The 25,246-nt window shown below is 36.2% G+C and overlaps 2 protein-coding genes and 1 pseudogene across 4 annotated transcripts in view; 2 read left to right on the forward strand and 1 right to left on the reverse strand.

The window, feature by feature from the left end:
* The window catches only part of POLR3G (RNA polymerase III subunit G), a 35,305-nt gene extending 33,216 nt beyond the window's left edge, over positions 1–2,089 (forward strand). For all 3 annotated transcript variants that reach the window (XM_090276479.1, XM_090276482.1, XM_090276480.1), the window contains exon 9: positions 1,908–2,089. The gene's annotated coding sequence lies outside the window, so the exon portion shown is untranslated. The remainder of the gene's footprint in view (positions 1–1,907) is intronic.
* Positions 66–12,652, reverse strand: LYSMD3 (LysM domain containing 3). The gene is made up of 3 exons (XM_090276478.1): positions 12,108–12,652; positions 7,254–7,516; positions 66–2,128 (listed from the first exon to the last, which is right to left on the reverse strand). Exons 2-3 carry the CDS (start codon positions 7,503–7,505, stop codon positions 1,463–1,465), a joined length of 918 nt encoding a protein of 305 aa, XP_090132604.1. The 5' UTR covers positions 7,506–7,516; positions 12,108–12,652; the 3' UTR covers positions 66–1,462.
* LOC150008692 (uncharacterized) lies at positions 11,527–12,641 on the forward strand (annotated as a pseudogene).
* Positions 12,653–25,246: the final 12,594 nt, after the last annotated feature.

A 25,246-nucleotide genomic window follows, 5' to 3' on the forward strand; every position in this document is an offset into this window, starting at 1 on the left:
TAAAATGACTGGTCAAATAGCTGAAAAAATATTAGAACTAATGCCCAGAAAATGAGGTGGTATCATAGAATTTAAGATACATATTTTATTATACACAAAACAGGCAATCCAGACTCTACCAGATCTTGCTTCTAATGAATCATTTTGGTTACATTTTTAAAAACACAAACTTCTAAAAATTAAATGATGGAACCAGTATGCAAATACTTATCTAGCAGATCCATAGTAGATCTTAAAAACTGGCACTATCAAGCCATTTTGATCATACACCTTTGGGCTCCGTTACCTTATTTTATGCTTGTAGTCCAAAGAAAAAAAAGGCTTAAGTTGGACATTTTCTCTTTGAAAAACAGAGGTTAAGGGTTCAATAAATAAAGCAATGTGTTTGTTGTTGCTAATGCCAAAGGTATCTTTACTCATGCTTTTGCTTAATGAACCATTCAGAGGCAAACAATGAAGACTTGTTTTGACTCCAATAATTTGTGCTTAATGGTCAAAGTGGATATGAATTTATACAGCCTATGTTATGAATCCCATTGGATCATCTGAAATAGTGCCTACTTTTAATTCTAAAAATTAGCTTACATATTTTATAAGGCATTTAATGTAAGTAAGGCATATTACCACATGTAACAGCAACAACATCACAGAATGTAGGGAATTATTTTCTAAATAATGCTAACCTATACATGTATAACAATTTTCATCAAAGGACAAAATGCTTTCAAACATCAGAGGCAAATATAATAACTTAAAAATCAGAAGTTGAGGCAGCATTAAGAAACAAAGACTACTTTAGGTTCTTTACCTAATCCACTGTTCTAGTGAATAACTGGCAATGTCCCAACTATAACACATTATTTTGGGGCTTAAAAATAATATTTAATCTCTATCTTAGCCTCCATTATAGTCCACACTGCTTTCCCACTTCTCTGTTTTCTTAATGTCTTCATAACATATGTGCCAAACTTGTTTTCAAAAAGTTTTAAAATGGAGTATGAAATATATGCTATCTAAATAATTTTAGAATCAAACTTTTGCAACTAAATATTTTAATGGTTCACATCAGTAAATTTTCTTTAATTGCATATTTCTGGTGCTATCATTATTCTGCTTAATAAACATTAATAACCTTAAACCAAAAACTAATTACTTAAATAAAATTTGAACATTAACCTATCTTGAATAAATGTTGTTTTCCAGGTTGAGAACTTCCTGGACACATAAATTCATTTCTGCTTAAGCACTGATACAACAGACATATAGATTCACTGTTCTCAATATCAACAACTAGCAACTGCACGGATTTTATACTCAACCCACTTATAAATGGCTCAAAAAAAAGTGAAAAACAAAAGCATTTTCAGTCTCCCTAAATTCTGCCTTTGAAGTGGTTACTGAATATAACATTCACCACATTCCAGAACATGTGATCACAAACAGTCTAATAATGAGCTAACTGCTATGTTTTATGTCGAGCAGCAGGAAACTGAGAATTGTGACTATATAGTTTATGATCGTCTTGTTGGCCAAAGGGTGTTCCTTTAGTTGGAGCAATTCCATTTTCCATTTCCCTCTGCTGTGATGGGGGTGTGACTCCTGAATGCAAATGGGAAGAATCCACTGTTGAATGGTGACTGACATCCACTTTAGCTAAAATTTCATAATACAGCAAGTAAAATACTGGTGTTATTATACCCACTATCAGCATTATCACTACAGCTGCCCACCACCCTATTCCCCAGTCTGCTCCATAATAAGGATCCTTGCGTTGAATGTTCTTGTTATCAGGTTCAAAATGTATTTGTTGTGTTGTTAAGGCAGACACCACTTCATTAAGGTTCTCTCGTTTGGTGTCTGTACATTTTACTAATTGTTCTATATCTCGGTCTACTTCTTTTAAAAAGCTACCAGCCGACTCACTGGAAGAAAGAGAATCATTGAGTGACAAAATCTCCTGTTGTTGTGGAAGATAGTGAACAGATGGAGGACGTGAAGCCTGTCTTCCTTTTGGAGGATGAAGTGTTTCAGTCAATAAACTAAACTTTTTTACTGGAATTTTGACAGACCTGAGGGCAAAAAAGTCTTGATCGCTGATGAGATTGTTAACCCTCTTGATCTCTGCTACCTATAAAAAAAAAAAAGAAAAAAAAATTAACTGAATTCTAAATCAAAAGAGGCAGCAATATTCATTCATCCCACTTACTTTGGAGGGGCAACAAAGTGAGCTTAATTATTAGTGGTATTAAGTTATCACACCCAGAGATTGCATTTTATTTGTGGATAACAATTCTATACCACCTCTGATCTACCAGTCTTGGAAAATCACCAATTAACTTTTTACATCTCCCATGTTGATAACACTATTTAACTAGATTCTAGGATCCTATTTCTCTTTCTATATATAATGAGCAAATATCACCCTTCTACTGCTTGTAAACAATCTGTGAAGGAAGGATTACATATACTTATGTTCTTTCTTCTAATGTGACAATTAAGAATATAGGCAAATGTCAACTTACCTAACTAAAACTACCATAGTTTATCAAAACTAAGGTGCCATCAACCCAAGATGCATCACTATTTTATGTCTCATTAAGGGGAAAAAAACACAAATATTGAAGATGCCACTATTACATTATCAAAGGTGTTAAAATGTGTGAAAAAGCGTATCTTTGAATTGATAAAATATAACATCTCATTCACTTACCTTCTGAAGCCATTTCCCCAAACTTATCAATGTAAATGCATTCTTCAGCTACCCCCAAGATCCGTCACTTTTATAAGCTTTCCCTTTATATTATACAGTCCTCAACCTATCTGTATATCCTATACTCCTGCCATTGTGGTGAGACATAGTAGGGGGTAGTATTTCTCAGATTATCAATTATTATGTCAGGCTCTCCCATTGTCTTTAGGTTCTTAGTCCCATTCATCATTCCATCAAAGTTGTAACCTAAGCTCTGACCATTTATTACCTGTTAATGTCAGAGAGGTAAAGTGAGTCTAGGAAAAACTTAAAGATTTCTGGTTTGGTCAACTCAATAGGTAATGATGCCAATTCATTAAGATATGGAATACTATGGAGGGAGAAAAAAGAACAAAGGCAAATTTTACACACATTGCCTTTGTGGTGCCTTAAATATGCAAGTGGAAGATGTCCAATAGGTAGTTACAGATGTTATGTCTGCGATGCAGATGAATGATCTCAGCTAGAGATAGCTGTTTGTGGATTACCAACAAAAATGGTAATGGAAGTCACAAGGGTATATAGATGGATTCACAAGAAAAAGACCGGTGAAAGGTGATGTAGAGACCTCTGAGAAACATCAACATTTCAGGGGTATGCTGAATAAGTGAAATCCACAAATGAGATTAAGAGTGACCAGGAAAGCAATATATGATGGTGCTAAAAGCATTGACTATCTGGGTTTGACGCATGGCTCCGGACACTTTCTACAGCTGTATGATTTAGGGCAAGTTTTTTAACCTCTCAGTTTTTACATATGTAAAATGACAGTAATAATGCTACTGTCATTTAATATATGGTGGTTGTAAAGATTAATCAATTAAAATGTAAGAATGACATTTGGAATAGTTATGTATACTATGCTATGCAAATATTAGCTGTTCTTAAATATTAATAGTAGGAAAATCAGAAACCTGCATTATCAAGATCAAAGAGGGTTTTTAGGAGGGAGCGGTGAACTGGATCAATGGCAGATTACCTATCAAGGCAGATGAAGACTGAGAAGAGTTCTTGGAAAAAACAATTGCCTTGAAGTGCATGTTTGGGAGGAGGAGGGAGAGAGAACTGAAGAGTAAGAGATGAGAGACAGTACAGAAACAGTGTCCTTTGTCATTTTACTACCTTGAGACTGTTTTCTCTTAAGGCAAACTAACAAAACGGAAAGGCAACCCAAAGATATCTGCAAACAACTCTGACAAGGGGTTAATATCCAAAATATATCTAGAACTCATACAACTCAACACCAAACAATCCAATTTAAAAAAATGGGCAGAGGACCTGAACACACGTTCCTCCTAAGAAAATATACAAAGGCCAACAAATATGTTGAAAACATGTTCAACCTGATTAGTTATTAGGGAAATACAATTCAAAAGTACAATGAAATACCACCTCACACCTGTTAGAATGGTTATCAATAAGACAAGTGAAACAGGTGTTGGAGAGGTTGTGGAGAAAAAGGAACTGTCATTCAAAGCTGGTGGGTATGTAAACTGATAAAAGCACTACGGGAAACAGTATGGAAGCTCGTCAAAAAATTAAGAATAGAGCTACCAGATGACCAGCAACACCTCTTCTGGCTATCTTACCAAAAATTTTGAAAACATTTATTTGCAAAGATATATGCACCCCTGTGTTCACTGCAGCATTATTCATGGTGGCCAAACATGGAAACAAATGGGTAAAGATGTGGTACATATATACAATGGAATACTACCATTAGTGACATCTGAGAATGTCATGTTAAGCGAAATAAGTCAGACAAAAAAATCAAAAACCATATGGTTTCACTCGTGGGATATAAAAATGAAAGCAACAAATGAACAGGAAAAACAAACAAAAACTCAGACACAGGCAACAGTATGATGGTTACCAGAGGAAAGGAGGGTGGGGGAGGTAGTAAAGGGGGTCAAATATATGATCACTGAAGATCTGACCTTGGGTGGTGGGCACACAATGCAATACACAGATGATTTATCCTTGAAACTGTACACCTGAAACCTATATAATTTTATTAACTAATGTCACCCCAATAAACTCAATTACTCCCCCACAATTTATTGACAAACTACAAAGTCTTCTTTAAATGTTCTTTTGGTTGGTTATATTCTAACAACAGATCTTTCTGAAGTAGGCTACCTAGGTTATCTCTCTGAATAATAGTCCCATATTTTGTTTTTCTAAATTGCTTGAATGCATTTAGGATATACCCTTACTCTTTGGTTTCTTATTACTGTTTTATAACTGGCATATTTTTAATAATTCCTATGACTGAATATAAGTGGAACATAGTACTAACCACTATATATTTTAAATGATAAATCCTTTGGTAAGGTTAATCTTTTTTTTTTTGCTACTTGAGCATTGCTTATCTTAACTCCCTTATTCGGTTGTACAATTTTCCCACTACTATGGCCAATGTCATCTTCCCTCTAATGTGAAGCTAATTTTGCTTTTCATCATTCCCCCCAAATACACTTTCTATCAGTTTCTCTATTCTTACAATCATTTTGGCCTAAGCCCTGATTATCTTCATCTGAATTATTCTAATGCCCTCTTTCCTAGATCCCCTCCATTTCACCAGCAGGCTCCCCTATCATTTTGCAGCACTCTTGTTAAAACTGTACAGTGGTGTTCCCGTATTATACTATTGGGGTCAAACTTATCCTCCGTTAGTCAAAGTGCTTCATTCACCCCAATCAGATTGTGACATTCATTTCTGAAACACCTATTAAATTTCCCCTGTTCACCTTATTTCCTCTTTGAAATCTTCCCTACTTTCTCCTTTTCACCTGCCTCATTGAAAACATGACCTATTTTTAATCATTTGGCCAGAATTTCAAATTTCTCTTCTTCTGAAGAAAATTTTTCAGATTCGTGAAAGGAAAACTAACGTCTCTGTAATGAAATTAGACCACATTCATCTTTTGGATCTCCACCTTGGTATTTTTCAGCCTTGCCCTTAACTTAAAATCTTGATTACTTTTCTTCACTGACTTCTTAAGGCACATTCTGTAATTTAATTCTCGGTGTTATTTCTCTACAAACTATGTATTCACATTTATTTTCATTAAAAATAATTTAATAATAATGATATTACCACATATGAATTGCCAAAAATATGTCCAAACCCAAGCTCTTCTGACCTCATCAAGATATGCATTTCAATATTTATTTTTAAATCATAATTTATATTTTAACTGCAATAATTACTGTTAAGAAAAAATAATACATAAAATCTCATGATCAAAGGACATTTTAAAAATTCAGTTTAAATTTATATCTATGTGTGTGTTTCTATTTCAGATAACTATAACAGGTATTCATAAAAGGTTTTCAAATATAAAAGTACATTATGAAAGATTTTTGGGGTGAGGATGAAAATACTCATCAAGGAGAAAAATGATATAAAATTTCATGCTTTATAAAAAAAGCATACATATTATATCTATATATTTTAAATGAACTTTTTCAGGTAGCAAATCCTGAATTAGTACTTAGTATTCCATACATACATTTAAAGACTATTTTAAGTCTTATTTTACATATCAATATTGACAATGTTAGAGAAATTATATTCTTTTTAACTATTTTAAGTCATTAGGAAGTATTTAAGTTCACTTTGAAATGTGCAAGGAGGTACACAGTACATACATTTCAAATTCTATTGAGAGTATGAGACAAGTTTCCATATCAATGTGTTAACATACATGAAAACATTCCATGCTAATGAAGCGAGATAGAAATGACAGATTAAAAAAATGGGTTTAAACAGTTTAATTATCTACTAAAATGAAAAATAAACCTTTCCTTTTATCTGTCAATACCATTTTTGGGAATTTAATCTACAGGAATGAAAGTACCGCCATTTAAAGATATCGTTGTGATAATATTCATAGCACAATGAAAACACGGGGAAAATCCTGACTGCCCTTGAGTATGAAAATGGCTTAATAATTATGGTACATTCATACTATGGAAAATTATACAGCTATATAAAATAATGAGTTAGAGCTATAAGGCTATGAGGGAATATCCATGATATACTAAGAAATGAAAAAGGCAAAGGCAACTTGAGAGGCAAAGGCATGATATAAACTAATTTTAAAAACATAAAAATCACCAACCTTCCAAGTATTTTGAAAAAGTATTCTTAAAAGGACAAAAAAGGTATGAAAAGAAATACAAGTCTGTTATCTCAAAACATTGGGGCAAAGTAAAACTTCCTTATATATTTCTACATTCTTTTACAACTTGGAGGAGAAGAAAACTTCGGGTGTTTTCAATACTGAAAATAGAATCACAAATTTAGAAATAACAATAATTCAACTATTTACTTAAAAATTTAAAAAGTTAACATCCACCAACATGAAACAGACTTCTATGGAAAGGAGAATAAAGGGGAGGGAGGAAAAGACAAGATTAAAAAACACAGAATTTAGTTCAATTTGTGCTATGAACAAATAATTTAGACTGCATTATGCAAAATCAAATTAAAACTTACCGTACAACAGTACTGAAGGGCTATAGCATTTAAAGTATCTCCTTCCTGTATATCTTTTGTTAATACTATAATGTCATCAAGTCTATCTCTTGATGTACTTCTTCGGATTTTCTCTTTTCCTCTGGATCGAAGCTCATAAACTTCAGCATCCTCCTCCAACACATCACTCTCTGTACAATTTCCAAATGCATGTACTTGAGCACTTGAAATAACTCCTGGAAGAGGAAAACGATTCTGATGCCTCCCTGCCATAATGTCAAAACCTGGGGGATGGGAGGAGAAGGCAGAGAACCCTTTGAAATATACTTATCCACTCACCTGATTTTACATGAAACTTACATTCAGAACACTTTAAATTTTGTTTTTTTAGAGAATGGTTTTAGTTATTTAAGAATTTAGGTTCAGTCCCAAACAAGTTGGACCCAAAGAGGACCACACCAAGACACATCATAATTAAAATGCCAAAGGTTGAAGATAGAGAATCTTAAAAAAGCAGCAAGAGAAAAGCAGAGAGTTACCTACAAAGGAGTTCCCATAAGACTATCAGCTGATTTCTCAAAAGAAACGTTGCAGGCAAGAAGGGACTGACAAGAAGTATTCAAAGTGATGAAAAGCAAGGACCTACAACCTAGATTACTCTATCCAGCAAGGCTATCATTTAGAATGCAAGGGCAGATAAAGTGCTTCCCAGACAAACTAAAGCTAAAGGAGTTCATCATCACCAAGCCATTATTATATGAAAAGTTAATGGGACTTATTTAAGAAAAAGATCAAAACTATGAACATTAAAACGACAACAAAACTCACAACTATCAACAAATGAATTTTAAAAATAAAATCAAAAACAAAAACAAACTAAGCAAACAACCAGAACATGAACAGAGTCATAGGTATGGGGATCATCTGGAGGGTTATCAGCTGGGAGGCAGAAGGAGGAGACAGGGAAATGGTGCAGGGATCAAGAAGCATAATTGGTAGGAACAAAATAGACGGGGGGGGTGGGGGGGGGGGTGTTAAGGATAGCATAGGAAAGGGTGAAACCAGAGAACTTACAGGCATGACCCATGGGCATGACCTAAGGGGGGGAGGGATTGCTGGAGGGAAACGGAGGACCAGGTGGGGGGATGGGGGACAAAGAGAAAAAATGGGACAAGTGTAACAGCATAATCAATAAAATATACTTAAAAAATAAATAAAAATTTAGGTTCCTAAGTTTTAGAGCTGTTGAAATACAGTGAATATATTTGGCAGCAGAGGCAAGGGAATGGGATGAAGAGGTAATCCATTCTCACAAAATATGTTAGGGTGATTACATTTTAACAAGGACAAGTTGCCATAATCTATTTTTAGGCTAAAAATTTAATTTCCCCTTATTTTGAGTATGTGAATACTGAGATGTTATATTATCTTAAAAACTTGTGATTATACATACACGATTTGTAGTTTTGATGGAATCAATGTTTTATAGGTATACACACACAAATACTTTTAAAAACCCTAAACATTTTGGCTTATTCTGCATTTTACATTCATGTGGAGTTGAAATATCTTTTGTACTACCTACCTACCTCTTTGGATCATGCTGATGGTAACATTTACACTTACTACAGTAGGTGACTTCTAGATAGGTCATAATTTTGTTCTCCACCAGGGATTTTTCTTTCTTGAAGCTTTTTACCAAACTTTACCTTACCAAAGTCTTCCTCAAACTCAATTTACAGTCCATAAACACTGTGAACAGATTTTAGGTAACTATGTTCACTTCTACTTTATAAAAGATTTTGTAAGGCTAAGAGCTGACCTAAGTTAAAAACATGTATCAATGAATACCTTTTGTTTAATTGCATACTTACTCTCATTCAAGCTGATCTATTCTCATTAAAAATGAACAATATGAGAACAAACTAACTCCACATTCAGTTTTAGCTTGATATTAATTGTTGACATGAGAAGAGATCACTTTCAGTTACTGTGAACGATGGAGAGACGTGGATAGGTAGTAGGAGATATTTTGGATGTAAAATACTTAGGACTTAATAATGTGGCTCTGATATGAACAACATAAAGGAGTTAAGGATCATGTCAATTTATGATTTGCATCACTGAGTAAAACGGTGGTGCCATTCTCTAAGACACAGAACACTGGAAGAAAAGCTTGGTGGTGGGGGCAGCAACTATGATTATAAACTCCTCAAGACAGCCAAAAGGAATGTCAAGTAGCCCAGTGGGTTTCTGTAGTCAAATTTTAAAAAGTCTGGGTTGGATATAATTTTATGACTCATATTGCACACAGGTGGAAACCTGAAGCTGTTGGGACAGACGAGCTTACTTAGAGAGAGTGTAGAATCAGAAAAGAGGGTCCAAGATTGAGCCTTGAAGACCTGCTACATTTAGTACCTGGGTGAACCATAATCAGCATGCAAAGAAGATGAAAAAGGAGTGTTCAGAGTAGGAAACCATGTGTCATGGAAGCCAAAGCAAAACGGTCTCAAAAAAAAAAGGACTTAGTTCAGTTATGAATATTGTGGACAAGTACCAAGTGAAAAAGAGAAAAAACAAACTCCAAAAGTCTGTGGAGTCTGGATGACAATAGATTATACTTTCTATGTAGGCACATACAAACTTTTTGGAACAATTTCATATAATTGAACCCAACCCTTGAAAACCAGTTTCTAACCCTGATCTATGGCAACATAAAGCTTTAAAAACTCAAGGGTTTCCATTCAGATTACACAGATAACTAATGCTCTATATTAAGTGGATTACTTCACCTGTTTCTCCAGGTGCTGTTATCACCATGAACTGAGATTCCTAACTTGACAGCCACCAAACTAAAGAAAGCTCCCAACATTTTACATCTCAAGAGCAGTTTTGAAAGCATGATCAAGTCTTTCAAAATCCTAACATATGACAAAGTGATTAAACTTGTTTTAATAACACAATAAATTTAAAATGTTTGATTTTTTAAAAATAATTTAAAAAAGAGATTTTATTTAATTTTGGAGAGAGGAGAAGGAAGGGAGAAAGAGAGGGACAGAAATATCAATGTGCAAGAGATATGCATTGGTCGGTTGCCTCTTGCGCGCCCCTAACTGGGGACCTGACCTGCAACTCAGACTTGTGCCCTGACTGGGAATCAAACCGGCAACTTTTCAGTTCACAGACCAGCACTTAATCCACTGAGCCACACCAGCCAGGGCAGAATGTTTTATTTTTATTTAATTCTTTAAAAAGCTTAAAGCATCTCACCTTTGCCAAAAATAGAAAATAGTTTTATTTCCACTTATTTAACAGTCTTTTCTATCCTGTCTTTAATCTAGTGCAACAGTTTTCAACCTTTTTCATCCCATAACACACATAAACTAAAAACTAATTACTAAAACTCTGAGGCACACCAAATATAGTATTTTTTGCTTGTCTGACAAAAATAGGTATAATTTTGATTTATTCACACTGGGTGGCTATTGTGTTGGCTGATGTCTTTGTTTTTTTTTTTTTTTTTTAATTTTACAATTGAAGGGAAAAGAGGTCAGTGCCACTGATTAGAATAGTCAGGTATTGCATGTTTTAAAAATTCTGTGGGAAAATGTTTGAAAATTGCTGATTTAGGAAATAAATGTCTGTGAATCCTGAGATTCTTGGACACATTTTATACCTATGTATATTTTTTCTACGTAAAATATTATATTATCAAAAGGAGTCCATGATTTTAAAAGGTTAAGAACCACTTAATATACAGTAATTTAAACGTGGCTATACTGTCCCAGCCACAACACCCTTTAACTTCTTTTCCTTCAGATTTTGTCCTTAGAACCCCGAAGTGGCTTAGAGCAGCTGAAAGTCACTGAGCAATGCCCAAAATCCATTTTAGATATTTATATCAACCTCTGTCCCTGACATATTGCTAAGTAATATTTGAAGACTGAACTCTTTCTGTCTCACTATCTCTTAACTCCCCCCACCCCTTGTAATGAAAAGCAGACAGAATACTACAAACTGGTATTCTCTTTCTGAATAATCAAGAACTGGTTGTAAGTCTAATGGAAATGAAAAGTTAGACTTTGGTCCAAGCAGGTAAATCTGAGTCAATTACATAGAGATCAGAAAGTACACAGTCCTCAAGTCATCTGACTAAATTCTCTTCACCTGTCTTAACTAGCTTCGGGCGACAAAAAAGCACAAATCCCCTCTTCTGAGAACTAAAACAAGCCTGTCTGCTACGTAGATTGCAAGCGGTCACAAAAATTAGCAATGGTTTCATCAGCTTAGTCTGATGGTGAAAAAGGTTTCCCAAACACCTCCGTTCTGTGTAATAAACGCTGCTGGGCGTTTCACTTCGACATTCCTTAAACAGGGAAAAACAGGAGGGTCACGGGGTGGGGTACAAGAGTTCAGCACCGGGACAGTATCACTTGGACCGCATCCTCCAGAGCCAATTTCGGTTTTAAAAACTTCCCTCTCTCCATTCCACAAGTCTAGTTTTCCCTTTTCCTATTATCCCTTACTTCAGATTTTTTTGTCACACCAATACACTTGGACGATGTGGACATGATGCCGTCAGCGAATATTCAACCCAAACACGGGGTTGTGAGAGAAATATAGTGTGTTTGAGAGAAAAACGCGTTGCTCCGGGAATCGGGTACATATTAAGTTCTTCCTCTTGGCCTCAGTTTCCCCAACAGTATATCGAGGGGGTTGGTGGGGCTCGTCTCCAAGGTCTCTCTACCTCCAGATCTCCTCCAGACGCTCGAACTGCGGCCACTGGCCCCGCGTCGCCTCCAGCGGGGGCGCCGCTGGGGCCCAACCCCGCCGTCCCGGACGGAGCCACTCCCCACCTCTTGCCGCCATCTTTACCTGACCCGTTAGCAAGAAGGACGCCACGAAGAGACGGCTGCCAAGCCCGCCGCCACTGCCGCCGTCCCAGACAACTTCATGGCCGAGCCCCCGTTTCTGACTTCCACCGTTCTCCTTTTCTTCTCCGGATACAGCCGCAGCCGCCACCGCCCAGGCCAAAGTCCCCGCCTTCCCGGCTTTGCGCGCCGCCACGTCCGCAAACATGCCGTGCGTCATCGCGTCAAGTGGGCGGTGGTGGGAAGGGGCGGGGGAGGAGGCGGAAGGCGGGGGCGCCAGGGGGCGCTCAGAACCCGGGGCTTTCCGACCACCCGCGTAAGCCGGGCGCGCCGGCGCCGGGACGCAGCCGGGGCCCGGAGGCGGGGTCCGAGTTCCAGCCCTGCTCCTCCCCCTCCCACTGGGCACGCCCCATCATCCCCGGTAGAGGCGCACCGCGTGCTAAGTCGTCAGGCTAACTCGGGGCTGCTGGCCTACCTGCTGGGTGCGCCTTTGTCCTTCGTTCACGCGGTGCTGGCAAAACTGTCTAGAAAGCATTGAGTGGAGGTGGTGCTGAGGCATCGTCGAGAGCAGTTGTGCGTTTATTTTGCGCTGCATCTGGAGGTTTCTGTAGGGTGGAGATGGACGCTCGAAAGCACAATGTTAATGTTCCTGTTTTAGGAAATCGTATAGGCTTATTACTCTTCATGTTGAAGCCTCTAGACTTCTCAAGAAGAGACAGAACACTGGAGAAAAACCTTTGGGTGGCGGAAGGCGGTAGCTTCAGCTTTTCTGTTTATAGGTGAGGAAAGTGAGCCACCTAGAGTCAGGCCACGGGAAATGTTTGCCCTCTAGCCCCGGTTCTCGGGTTTCCTATTCTCGTTAAGACAAAGCCGTCTACAAATTGTAACTCACTGTTTTGAAAAATAATGGAAAGTCATTAGTAGCTACAGTTGAGGTATATGAGATTTTAGTTTGTTCTATAACGAACTCATGACTTCATGATATTCCTCCTGAATTTACTGAGTACGATAATGTATTTGAATTTATGTAAATAACTGTAAAGCAGCAATTTTCAACCAGTGCCACAAAAATTTTTAAAACGTGCAATAGTTGACTAGTTAGTTAGGTGCTCTGACCTCTTTTCCCTTAGAATGTTAAATAAAAAATGACAACCGCCAACACAACAATAGCCTCAGGTGAATGCCATATTGAACCATAATAATATAGGTCATGTAATAGAATTGTATCTACTTGGGCACATCACATAATTAGATTGCGTCTGATTGGTTATTTATTATTACCAGAAATCCTTATAGACAAGTATAGGCACCTGATTTTTTAAAGATGTCACTTCGAAGCAGAAAGGATAGGTTATTATTTGTTTGTAAATCAATTTTTGTCAAATTGGCAAAAATCTTTTTTTTTTTTTTGGTGTGCTGCTGAACTTTAGTAATTAGTTTAAGTGTGTCATGAGATGAGAAAGGCTGAAAAATCACGGTGTAAAGTGTTTTAATGATGGGCCTAATGTCTCCCAGTGTTGACAGTACAGACTTTGCACTTCTATTACCGTATTATAATATACATTTTAGATCCAAACAGGCAGGGGGCATGGTGCAGAGCACTTCTTTTCAAAATGCTTGAATGCAGTATTTATGCATCATGAAGCCTTTGAAGCTTTGTTTTACATTATTTTCAAAGAGTATGTTTTTTGATTTCTGGGAAGTATCTCAGTAAGGTTTGGAATTCAGCATTGCAATATTTTTCTTTTATTTGAGGGGATAGGCACTGTGCTCCACAATGCTACAAAAAGAACTGCAGGAGAGGAAGACTTAAAAAATTGTTTTATTTAAGTTTGTCAGAACCATTCTGTGTGCTATTGCCCTTGTGACACCCCTGTCTGGAACCATTTATCACTGAAATTTTCTCATCAGTAGACAAAGGATATACACTCCGTACTTGAAGTGTAGGGCTTCAGCTGCTCAGCCTTCATGAATGTTAATGTGAATACAACCTTCTTTCTGCATATAGGTTACTTTTCTTATTTTAATGTCAATAGGCAATGGAATCCATGTGAGAGCCAGAGTGATAGCATTTCAAGCACTTCTACAGGACTGCCACCTGTTTCCTTTGTATAAATACTTTCTCAATGGTATCTGCATGCTCTTCATTTTTATTTATATTTAACAGAGATGCAGTTATTGAACTTTTTACAAAAAGATAAAAGTAGAATTATATTTTATTATTAAAATAAACAAAGGAGGCAGTTAACCATGAATTTTGGCCAGGTTCCAAAAAGCTGGTCAGTAGGAACAAATAATTTGTCTTGGAGAAAAAGGATGTCCCCAGTGATCAGGAAAGCCAAGACGCTTTTCAGTTTTTTGAGATCTCATCTGACACAGTTTTCATTAAAAGCTGTAGATGAAAAAATATGTAATTCCTAGGAATGTGTGTTTCTGTCACTAACCTTTGGGTTTTGTGATTTGCTCCAGAATATAATTTATATTGTAATGAGCGTGTAAATTCATGCAACGGGTAAGGAGTGTTACTTGGCAATATCTATAATAGTTTAAAATGCAATCGAGTGAATTATTATTTAGCTAAGTAATTACCTTGGATTCACATACAGATACATAAGGATATTATTTAACTGGTATGTTCAGGAATTTTTACTATAGTAATAGCCAAAAATCTGCAAATATTCTAAATGTTCACCAGTTGGATACTCTGGAGCACTTAAATAATGTAATGTTATACTTTTGTTCAAAACAATGAAGTTGATCTGTATTTTATGATTTACTCATTCTTTTTGTTGGAGGAAAAGTATATGTGAAACCTCTATTCTAGACATTGGGAATACAGTGCTTAAAAAGAGAAAGTTTCCTTACTCATGGAACTTCCATGAATAGGCACATGGAAAGATCTCCAAAATGTATTTTAAAGAGAAAAAAGTAAGTTGCTCTAGGAGGTATAATGCTATTTCTTAAGAAAAAAATTTTAATATACACCCACACCCCACACACATTCATATATCTGTGCAAGGAGATGCATTTCATTTTTCTTTCTGAAAAATTATGGAAGGAATTTTTGACAGTGCTTGAAAAGGACTAGGTGTGGCAGGAGAATTGGCAGAAGACTTTGCCTTTTCATCTTAGACTTCTCTATAGATTGGATTTTTATTACTGCATGCTTTTATTAAAATTAAGATTGAATGTATTTTATTGAATAACTGGACTTGTATCCACAGTTAATAGTCAACCATCCACCTCTTAATCATTCCTGAGTCTGTTTGTACTTTCTATTCAAGTGAGTGCCTGGAGAAAGGAACTAGATCAGGTCCCTCAGAAATAAAAAAAATAAAAGACCAACAGAACATTGAATTCTTTTTGCATTTCTTCTTGATTTCCCTCTGCCAGATTTCTTTCTTTCCACCTCTTTTACTCTGCTTCTCTCTATATCCTTTTATTAGCCCTTCTTTCAAATTCTACTTTCTATCAGAAAAACTGGAAGAGACTGTTGTACACTAAGGAAATACTTAAACTAAACTCAAATAGATTATGGGGTGAAACCTAAAAATCTCCCCTTATGTCTGATCTTCAAACAATCTATATATAGAGAAAATTACTGTGGTTCTTGAAAAAGTCTTGAAAAGTCTTGAAAAAAACCCCAGCAGAATACATGATTTAGATATGTTCTGCTAGAGATGAAATCAGATGACCTCCCTAGTGCTGTTCATTCTGTGATTTTAAGACATAGTGATTATCATAATCACCACTCTGTGATAATGTGGCTAAGAGTAGAGTGTACTTCAGGCATCCAGAATTGCTTACAAATGCTAGTAAGTAATTCAAGGATATTAAATGACTTGACAATGACCATTCCAATGTTTCCATCCATACAGACATAACTAGATAAAAACTAGCCTCACAAATACTATTCTTAAATTCTTTAGCTAGGTAGTTAGTGCATATAGAAAGAAATAATTACATATTTATAATTAAGTAGACTATAATTTGAAATGCCTTGTTTCCCATGATCTTTACATCACTATGGCCATATAAGTAAATCAGTGCAGGAAAATACCCTAGAATTTATAACCTGCTAGCTTTTGTCTATTCCACCAAAAACCTAAAATGGTCAGACAGAATTTTATTAAGTCACTTCACCAGAGGAAAACATGAGAGGTGACACAGTATATGGAATTGGATGAGAGCAGAAGGCGATCATCCAGAAGTGGAGCGCAAGTCAAAGTAGAGTCTAGAGAGCAGATATCGAATTAAATTTCTTAAATGTTCAGTATTGTGTTCATGGAGTTAGGAAGATTAGGGGGTGGGGAAGCATAAAGGGAGAATGGAAGAGGCAGCAGTGTCTTCTCGTTCTAGTCTGGGTCTTTCCAGGTAGTTAGAAATGACTTATGTGACAATTCTCAGCTCTAGCCAACTGTATCTGAAAAACCAAGCAAGAAATTCAAAAGCAAAGCTTCCATGCCCACATAAAGAATCACAGAACTGTGAGGTATATGTACCTAAAATGCAGGTAGTTCTTACCTGACAAAATATAGACAGATTACATCTATTCATTCTACAAATATTAATTAAATAACCCCTGTTTTTCAGGCTCGGTTTTAAGCACTGGGAATATGTGCTGAATAAACAGGCCCAAACCCTTGCTCTCATGGAGCTTATATTCCTGTAGTGGAAGAGAGAGAAAAACAAAGTAAAGAAAGGATGTATTAGTATGTTACATGGTGATAAATTAATGGAGGGAACATAAGTAGAGAAGGAGGTCTGAGTGTTTTGTGTAGGGGGAGTCTGTGTTTATAATAGAGCACGTAAGGAAAGACCTGGTTGAAAAGATGTTAGATTAACACAGGCCTGAAGAAAGTAAGTGTGTGAGCCATGCTGGTACCTGGGAGAAATTGCTGGGCAGAAGGAACAACCAAGTGGCAGCCAAGTCTCTGAGAGGAATTATGCCTGGTGTATTGGAGGACAGCATGATGGACAGTATGGCTGGAGTGGATTACACATGGGCAGGGCAATCGGAAATGAGGTTAGAGGGAGCCAAATTGGATAGGACTTTGTAGGCCATTGCCAGGATTTGGGCTTTTACTCAAAGCAAGGTTGGCCACCATGGGAGGGTTTTGAACAGAGGAGGATATTATCTACCTTTTAAAAGTATCACTTAGGAGTGCTTGCGTGAAAGCAGGGGGATCAGTTAGGAAGCTATTGCAGTAACTCAGGCAAGGAGGAAGTTGGCAAGTCAGAGAAAAGATCAAATGTCAGACTGATTGGGATTACAAATACTTGGTTTAAAATATTTTTTCAAAGCACTCAAATTTGTGTAGTTGCTCGGTTTTGGTTTTAAAGATATTTTTACTTGTTCCTTTTTGCATACTTAGATTAGTCAGTCTGTATTTAGGGTCCCTTTTCCTCATTAATTCTAAATAAACCATACTTAACCACTGTAGCAATTGTTGGATCTAAATAAAGTTTCCTTTCTTCCTTCTCACCATGTTTTATTTTATTTTCAGTTAAATTGAGCTGATTTTCCCCCCTACCCCCTCCACCCCCCTGTGCCTTTTTTAAAAGCTTTAATCCTTTCTGGCTTCTAAATCCCTTCAGAATTATTTGAAGCAAAGAATGCCTGCTGACTTCAAAGAGTATTTCACATTTGGATTTACTTGGTGGGGTGTATAGCAAGAGTAGTGGAACTTCCTTCCTTCCTGTACAGAATAGTGTTTGGCAATGATATATGCTGACCAGTGAGCAGTCTGTTAAGAAGAAACACAGTGAAATTCATTTCTTTGCTTTGTTGTTTTGAAAAGGACTTGTTTGCATTTGTAGTACTTTTCAATTCTAAATCTATTCTGTTATTTTGTAGAATTGATTTGTATTAATAGAAGCTTGATTAACTTTCCTTTCATTACCCTGTCCTTAAGGTCATACCACAGATTTTGTTATCTATAACATAATATAAATGAATATTTGGTTTGTAAAGATCTCTACATCTTGTCCTGGCCAGTGTGGCTCTGTTGGTTGGAATGTCGTTCCATAAACCAAAAGGCTGCAGGTTTCCAGGTTCAATGCCAGGTCAGGGCATATACCTAGGTTGCAGGTTTGATCCCTGGTCAGGGCGCTTACAGGAGGCAACCAATCCATGTTTCTCTCTCACATCAATGTTTCTTTCTCCCTCTCCCTTCTTCTCTCTCTAAAAGCAGTGAAAAAATGTCCTTGGGTGAGAATTAAAGAAAATAATAAAAGAGTTCTACATCTTAATGTTTCAATCATTCCATTGAAAGATAAATATTTTACTACACTAATCCTCAAAAGAAAATTCCTTGTGTGTTATTTCTGGCTTTTTCAAACACAGTTTTTGTAGTCTTCATAATCAATGCTGATAACAAAAGAAGACATTAGTTTGAGAAAGGATGATTCTTTGTATAAAAATATTATGGTTGCTTATAAGACAAAGCCATTACCTAATCTAGTCTAGTAAGATATGCTAGCCCTTCTCCATTATTTGTTTTATATCAACTGCATGGGCTAAAGCTTGGAGGTGAATGTGATATGAATACCTAAAAGCATTTATAGTAAATTTTCTTTTCTTTCTGCCTTGTCCTGCCTTCCATGATCCTCATTCACTTTTCTCTAAATATCTGCCCTTTACCCATTAAAATTCTAGTTTCATAAGGACTTGTAAGTAGGGACTGCTGTTGCTTTTTGGGTGTGTGTAATGAGAGCACGCAAATGCATTGCTAAAAGACTGGAAAACTTCAACCAGGAGATTATGATAAGAATGGCTAACATCTATTTATTTTAACATTTATGAACTTAAGGCAAGCTGTGCAAAACTGACATTTCAATAGCTATATCAAAAACTGAAAGATTTTGAGACATGGTTGGTAATGAAAAGTATCAACACCTAAAAGATCTGCAAAACTCAGTCAATATTTCTAAATGTACAATTTTACAAGATCATGCATAAATAAAAGACCCATTCAAAATATAAGGCCAAGAGTTTTAATATGACTAGGTAAAAAATGCTTATTGAGCACTCTCTGGAGTGGCTCTGTTGATTGGAGCATTGTCTCATACACTGAAAGGCTGTGGACTTGACTCCCAGTCAGGGCATACAGGAGGCAACCAATCAATGTTTCTCTCTCTCTCTCTCTCTCTCTCTCTCCCTCCCATATCTTCCTCTCCCTTTAAAAGCAACGAAAAAATGTCATCTGGTGAGGATAAAAAAATGCTTATTGATATGATTTCAGATACCACATTGTGACCAACATTTAAGAAAACTGTTACTTATTGAGGATTGGTATAGTATCAAAGACAAATATCCACAATTATCTGTAAAACACTATTGAAACCCTTCTCTCTTTCTTTACTATCAATACATATTTGTGAGAAGCTGAATTCTCTTCGTATTTTCTGAATTTATTCAGCCAAAATATTATATGACAATAGAATAAACATACAGCAATGTTATTAGAGCTAATGAATGCCTTTAGCAAAGTTGCACAATACATGATCAACACAAAAATCACTGGTATTTCTGTACACAAGAAATGAAAAGTCTGAAAAAGAAATTCAATTTACAATACCAAGAAGAGTTAATAACTTAGAATTATATTTATTTTATCAATAAGATGCAGGAATTGTATGCAGAAAACTACAAGAACAATGCTGAAATGAAAGAATATCAATAAATGGAAAGACATCATGTGTTCATGGATTGAAAAACTTTATGTTGTTAAGATGGTAATATGCTCCCAAAGAGATCTACAGCTTAATTGCAATTTCTATCAAAATCCCAACAGATTTTTTTTTTTTGTAGAAATGGAAAAGCTGATGCTCAAATTTATATCAAATGGCAAGGGATTCCAATAATCAAAACAATCTCAAAAAAGAGGAGCAAAGTTGGAGGATTCACATTTCTAATTTTAAAAGTTACTACAAAGCCACACTTATCAAAACAGTTTACTGTCATAAGGGTAGACGTGTAGATCAATGGGATATAATTGTAAGTTTAGAAATAAACCTATACACTTATGATCAATTGGCTTTTGACAAAGATAGGAAGACCATTCTATTGGGAAAGAATAATCTCTTCAACAAATGGTGATGGAATAACTATATCCATCTACAAAAGAATGAAGTTGGACCCTTATCTCACATCTTATACAAAAATTAACTCAACATGGATGAAAGACCTAAATATAAGTGATAAAACTATAAAAATCTTAGAAAAAGATATAGGCATAAACCTTTATGATCTTTGCTTTGGCAATTTTTTAAATATAAAAACTATTTAACAAAAGCACAAGGAACAAAAGAAAAGTAGATAAATAGAACTTTATTAAAACTAAAAATTGAGTATCAAGGGCACTATTTAGAGAGTAAAAGACACTTCATAGAGTGGGAGAAAATATTTATAAATCATACATCTGGTATAGTATCCAGAATATACAAAGCACAATAGAAATACAAATGGGGTTAAACAGGTTACCCACTATCACACCAGCTGTTTCAGAGATGGGTTCCTCTAACAAAAGCAATGTAAAAGATAAGGTGTGCCCTGACTGGTGTATCTCAATTGGTTGGACCATTGTCCTATAAACCAAAAGGTTGTAGGTTTGATTCCCTGTCAGGGCACATGCCTAGGCTGCAGATTCATCCCTGATCAGGGCACATGTGAGAGGCAACTAATCTATCTTTTACTCTGACATTCATGCTGCTTTTCATCTCTCTCCCCTTCCCTTACACATTCTTTAAAATCAATAAGCGTGTCTTTGGGCTAGGATAATAAATAAATAAATAAATAAACAAACAAACAAATAAATAAATAAATAAATAAAAAGATAAAGTTCTATACAATCTGTAAAAACATAAAACACTTGCCTATGCCTTATAAATAACAATAATAAAAGATGTACATGAACACAAAAGATTAAATATAAATAGTGACCATTTTGAGAAATGAGTAGAAATATGGGACTGTTATATGTTAAACTACTATACTTGAACTTTTGCAAATCTATCCAATATGGTAACTTATTACTAGACCAGAACTACACCAACCACAAAATAAAAATAATAATAATAATAATAATAATAAAGAATTATTACAACTAAGCAATAAAAAGACAAACACTCAATTGAAAAATGGGCCAAGAACTTGCTTAGATATTTCTCCAAAGAAAATATATAAAAAGCCAACAAGTATATGAAAAGATGTTCAACATCATTCATCATTAGGGGAATACCAATCAAAACCACAATGATTTATCACTTCATATCCACTAGGTTGGCCATGGGTCTAAAAATGTAAAATAACAAATGTTGCTGAGGATGTAGAGATATTGGGACCATCAGAATAGAAAGGAATAGGAAGTGACTGCTTAGTGGGTACAGGTTGTCCTATTGGGGTGCTGAAAAATGTTCTGGGAATAGTGATAATGGTTATGAATGTACTAAATGCCACTGAACTGTACACTTTAAAATGGATAAAATGGTAAATTATATGTTGTGTGTACATTACCAAAATTATTAAACAAAGACTACAGCTGTCTTTTATCAAGCCAGACATTAAAGAGACTTATAAAATAGTAAATGATGCTACTGACTCACTAAATATTTATGTTTGAAGGCATATATTTTTCACAAAATATATTATTTATGTTAATATGAAATGGGTTTAGTTTTAATTGAATTAGACACATCTTAAATTGCTCTGTTTTTAATTTTAATATTGTAAATATTGATAGCTATAAGCAATCAAAAGCTTGAGTCCTTAATCTTTAAGAGAATGAAGGAGTCCTGACTCTTAAAATATTTGAGATCTACTAAGCTATAAAGTATAGCCTTAAAGTATAGCCAAGGTGCTGTGTGAGTTAGAAGCTACAAAGATTTTTTAAATAATATGTCAGTGATGAATCTAAATGTTAAAGATTAAAGCATATCTAGAAAAAAAATTCTGATCATATTAGTTACCAAAATGTAAATTAGAAAGTTAGAAACTAGATTATTAGTGATCTAAAGGGAGGAGTTGGAGAAGTTAAAGAAAGATTGGTGTGGGGGGTTGGGAAAGGTGAGCAGTGGTGAAGAGGGCATTAGGAAATTAATAATTCAGTACATTAATTTAATTTGACAAACTGTAATAATTTTAAATGTGATTTTTCCTGTTGTCTAAGTGTCTGTGCTAGTAGTACATAATCTACACTTATTATTATGTGCCAAATATTGTTCTAAGAGATTTATTATGTATTGTGGCACTATTATTTTTATTTTTAATACAATATTTTGAGGAACAATTTGAGAATAAGTTACCATCCTCATTACACTTCACCCCGAAATACTTCGGAATATGTCTCCTAAGGAAAAGAACATTCTTTTACATAACCACAGCATAACTATTTCTCAAGAAATATAATACTGATACAATCTTATTTCCTAATATTCAGTTTATAGTTAAATATCCAATATTGCCCTGATTATATCCTTTATCTGTGTGTGTGTGTGTTTATTTTTTTAAATCAGATCCAGAATTTAATCAAAGTTTGTGCATTGCGTTTAGTTGTCATGCCTCTTTGGTTTCTTTTAACCCAGAAGAGTTCCCAGCTCCCCTCCCCTATCTAAAATGTTTAGTCTTACATGACTTGGATATTTCTAAAAAACTAGACTGCATCTGTTTTGCAGAATGTACCTCAGCTTGGATTTGTTTGATTGTTTTCTCATGATAAGATTCAGATTGAACATTTTTTGACAAGAATCTCACATTGGTGATGTTAAATACTTCTCGGCACATCCTATCAGAAGGCACAAGATGTCAGTTTGCATCATTATTCATGACCAGGCACTCTTCTAAGTACCTTAGGCACTTAATTTTAAAACAACCTATGCTGTAGTTATTGCTTTTATTTCTTACACTTCAGTACTTTGTACATAAGGCCACTAAGAGATTAAGTGTTTTGTTTAGGGTCACATAGCTAGTAAATAGTAGAGCAGAGTTCTGAATGTAGATTGTTTCAGAATCTGCAAGATTAGCCGCAAACTACATTATAAACAGACTGATTTTGTGATTAAACATTTTTTATTTATTTTCAGAGAGAGGGGAAGGGAGGGAGAATAATTTTTAAAAAACATTATTTATTCTTAGAGAGATGGGTAGGGAGGGAGAAAGAGGGAAAGAAACATCAATGTGTGGTTGTCTCTTGCATGGCCCCAACTGGGGGCCTGGCCAGCAACCCAGGAATATGGTCTCACTGGGAACTGAACCAGCAACCCTTTCATTCGCAGGCCATTGCTTCAGAACACTGAGCCACACCAGTAAGGAGTGATCTTGATTCTTAAGTCATCACTTACCTTCATTACAGGGTTTCTAAGTGCAGGTCAGGAGACTGATCTTGAAGCGTGTAGTGAGACTTCCTTTAGAGAGAGCCGTCACAGTACAGTACTTGCCACTGCCCCACCGTCCCCGCCAGGGAAAAGTGGTGCTGAGTCAGAATCACTTGGAGAACCTGATATGGAGTCTGGCGGACAAAGGGATTGGTACCGTACTCATCCAGCAACAGTTAGAAGGTGAGTTTAATCTTGCCCTGCAGTTAGAGTAATGGCAAGGAAAAGGTGTGCTATTCTGAAGGCAAGTGTGGGCACTACCTAAGGGCCTCAATTGTCTGAAGATACCACACCCAAAAAACACATCTGGAGGAATGAAGCAACCCTTACCATGAGGACCTGCAATGGACTGACAGAAGATAGGGAAGAGAAGGTTAATTGCAAGTGGCTGCCCAGGAAAACATAGCCTGTGTAAGGTATCTCCACGAATGATGGTATCCAAACAACTCAATTAGGAAAGAACATTTCTTTACCTCTATATACCTATTTCCCTGCTTTCCAACTCAAAAGGAGCCATAAAAGAGCATAATGAAAAGGATAAGTATAAGAGTTGGGAAGAACTGAGAAAAGGAATGACCACACACCTCTTCCCCACTGTAGGCCTTACAGCCTGCATCAGGCTCAAGCACTCACAGAACTATTCTAAAAACATTGCATTATCTGCGAATGAGACTGTTAATAATTGCCAATGAATTTGAAACATGGGCCCTACACAAGATTTCATCCTGGGGACAGAAAAGAATGACCAGTGAAGGTTTTATTCAGTAAACTGAATTCAGTGAACTGACTACTTAGGTATTGAAGCCCTTTCCAAAATTTTCTCTTCATGTTAGTCCGATGCTAAACTCTGGAAAAGAACTTCCGTAGTCACTGCCAGGCTGCCTCTGACCTTTGCCTGTAATTTACAAGCAGTTGTTGAATGGTTATTCTCCTAGAAAAACATCCAGAATTGTGGGCTGCATTGCCTTTGTGTTAAATGCACGCAGAACTGTTCCAGTTTGGGGATGGTATAGATCATCAGTGACAACATGACATTTTCAGTAATGCCACCCAAATTCCATCTTTACAGTGGGAGCCAACTACAGCTGTCTGGGCATATAGTCCAGGCATTTGTTTGGACACTGATGCTGCTCTGGATGCTGAGCTATGGAATACGGACAGTGCCTGTCCACTTCCCCATCCCACCTCCACTGCTGCGTCTTTAAATTACGTGGTACAGGCAGCAAGCACTCTGTGTCAAAGCTCTTTTTCTCTTTCAACTCAGTCCCATTCTACACCTCTCCTTGCCTCTTTTCTCTTCTCCTTTCAACACTGCTCCTAAAGTGATCCAGGTTTTAATCATTGGCTTTACATTCTATTGCCAGCACTACTTTTTCTCTCTAGAGCCTAGGGGAGATGTGGTTTTTCTGATTGGTGGGAGGATGAACAGTCACAGTAGGATTTGCCTTTGCCATCTAGTTCCGTTAGTATCAAGCTCCTATCAAGCAGCCCTAGACCTCACACTCAAATCTTCCAATCCCTCAACACACCCACAATACCTACCTCTGGTCCCTCAAGGTGGCAAAGAGAGGAAGCCTGGTGTTATTTAGCTTACATCATCATTTTGTAAAAGGATATATGAGCAGAGCCGATGTGAGGAAGAATATCGTCCCTCACTTCAAATAGAGAAGGTTTCCCTTGAAGTGCCTCATGATCAGCTGAGAGTAGGCCTGGACAAACAGACAAGTGGGAAATTTTGGTATATGCAACTTAAAAAATATTCCTTAATCG

This window comes from Furipterus horrens, unplaced genomic scaffold (genome assembly GCF_987537825.1).
Source record: "Furipterus horrens unplaced genomic scaffold, mFurHor1.1.pri manual_scaffold_5, whole genome shotgun sequence".
Lineage (NCBI taxonomy): Eukaryota > Metazoa > Chordata > Mammalia > Chiroptera > Furipteridae > Furipterus > Furipterus horrens.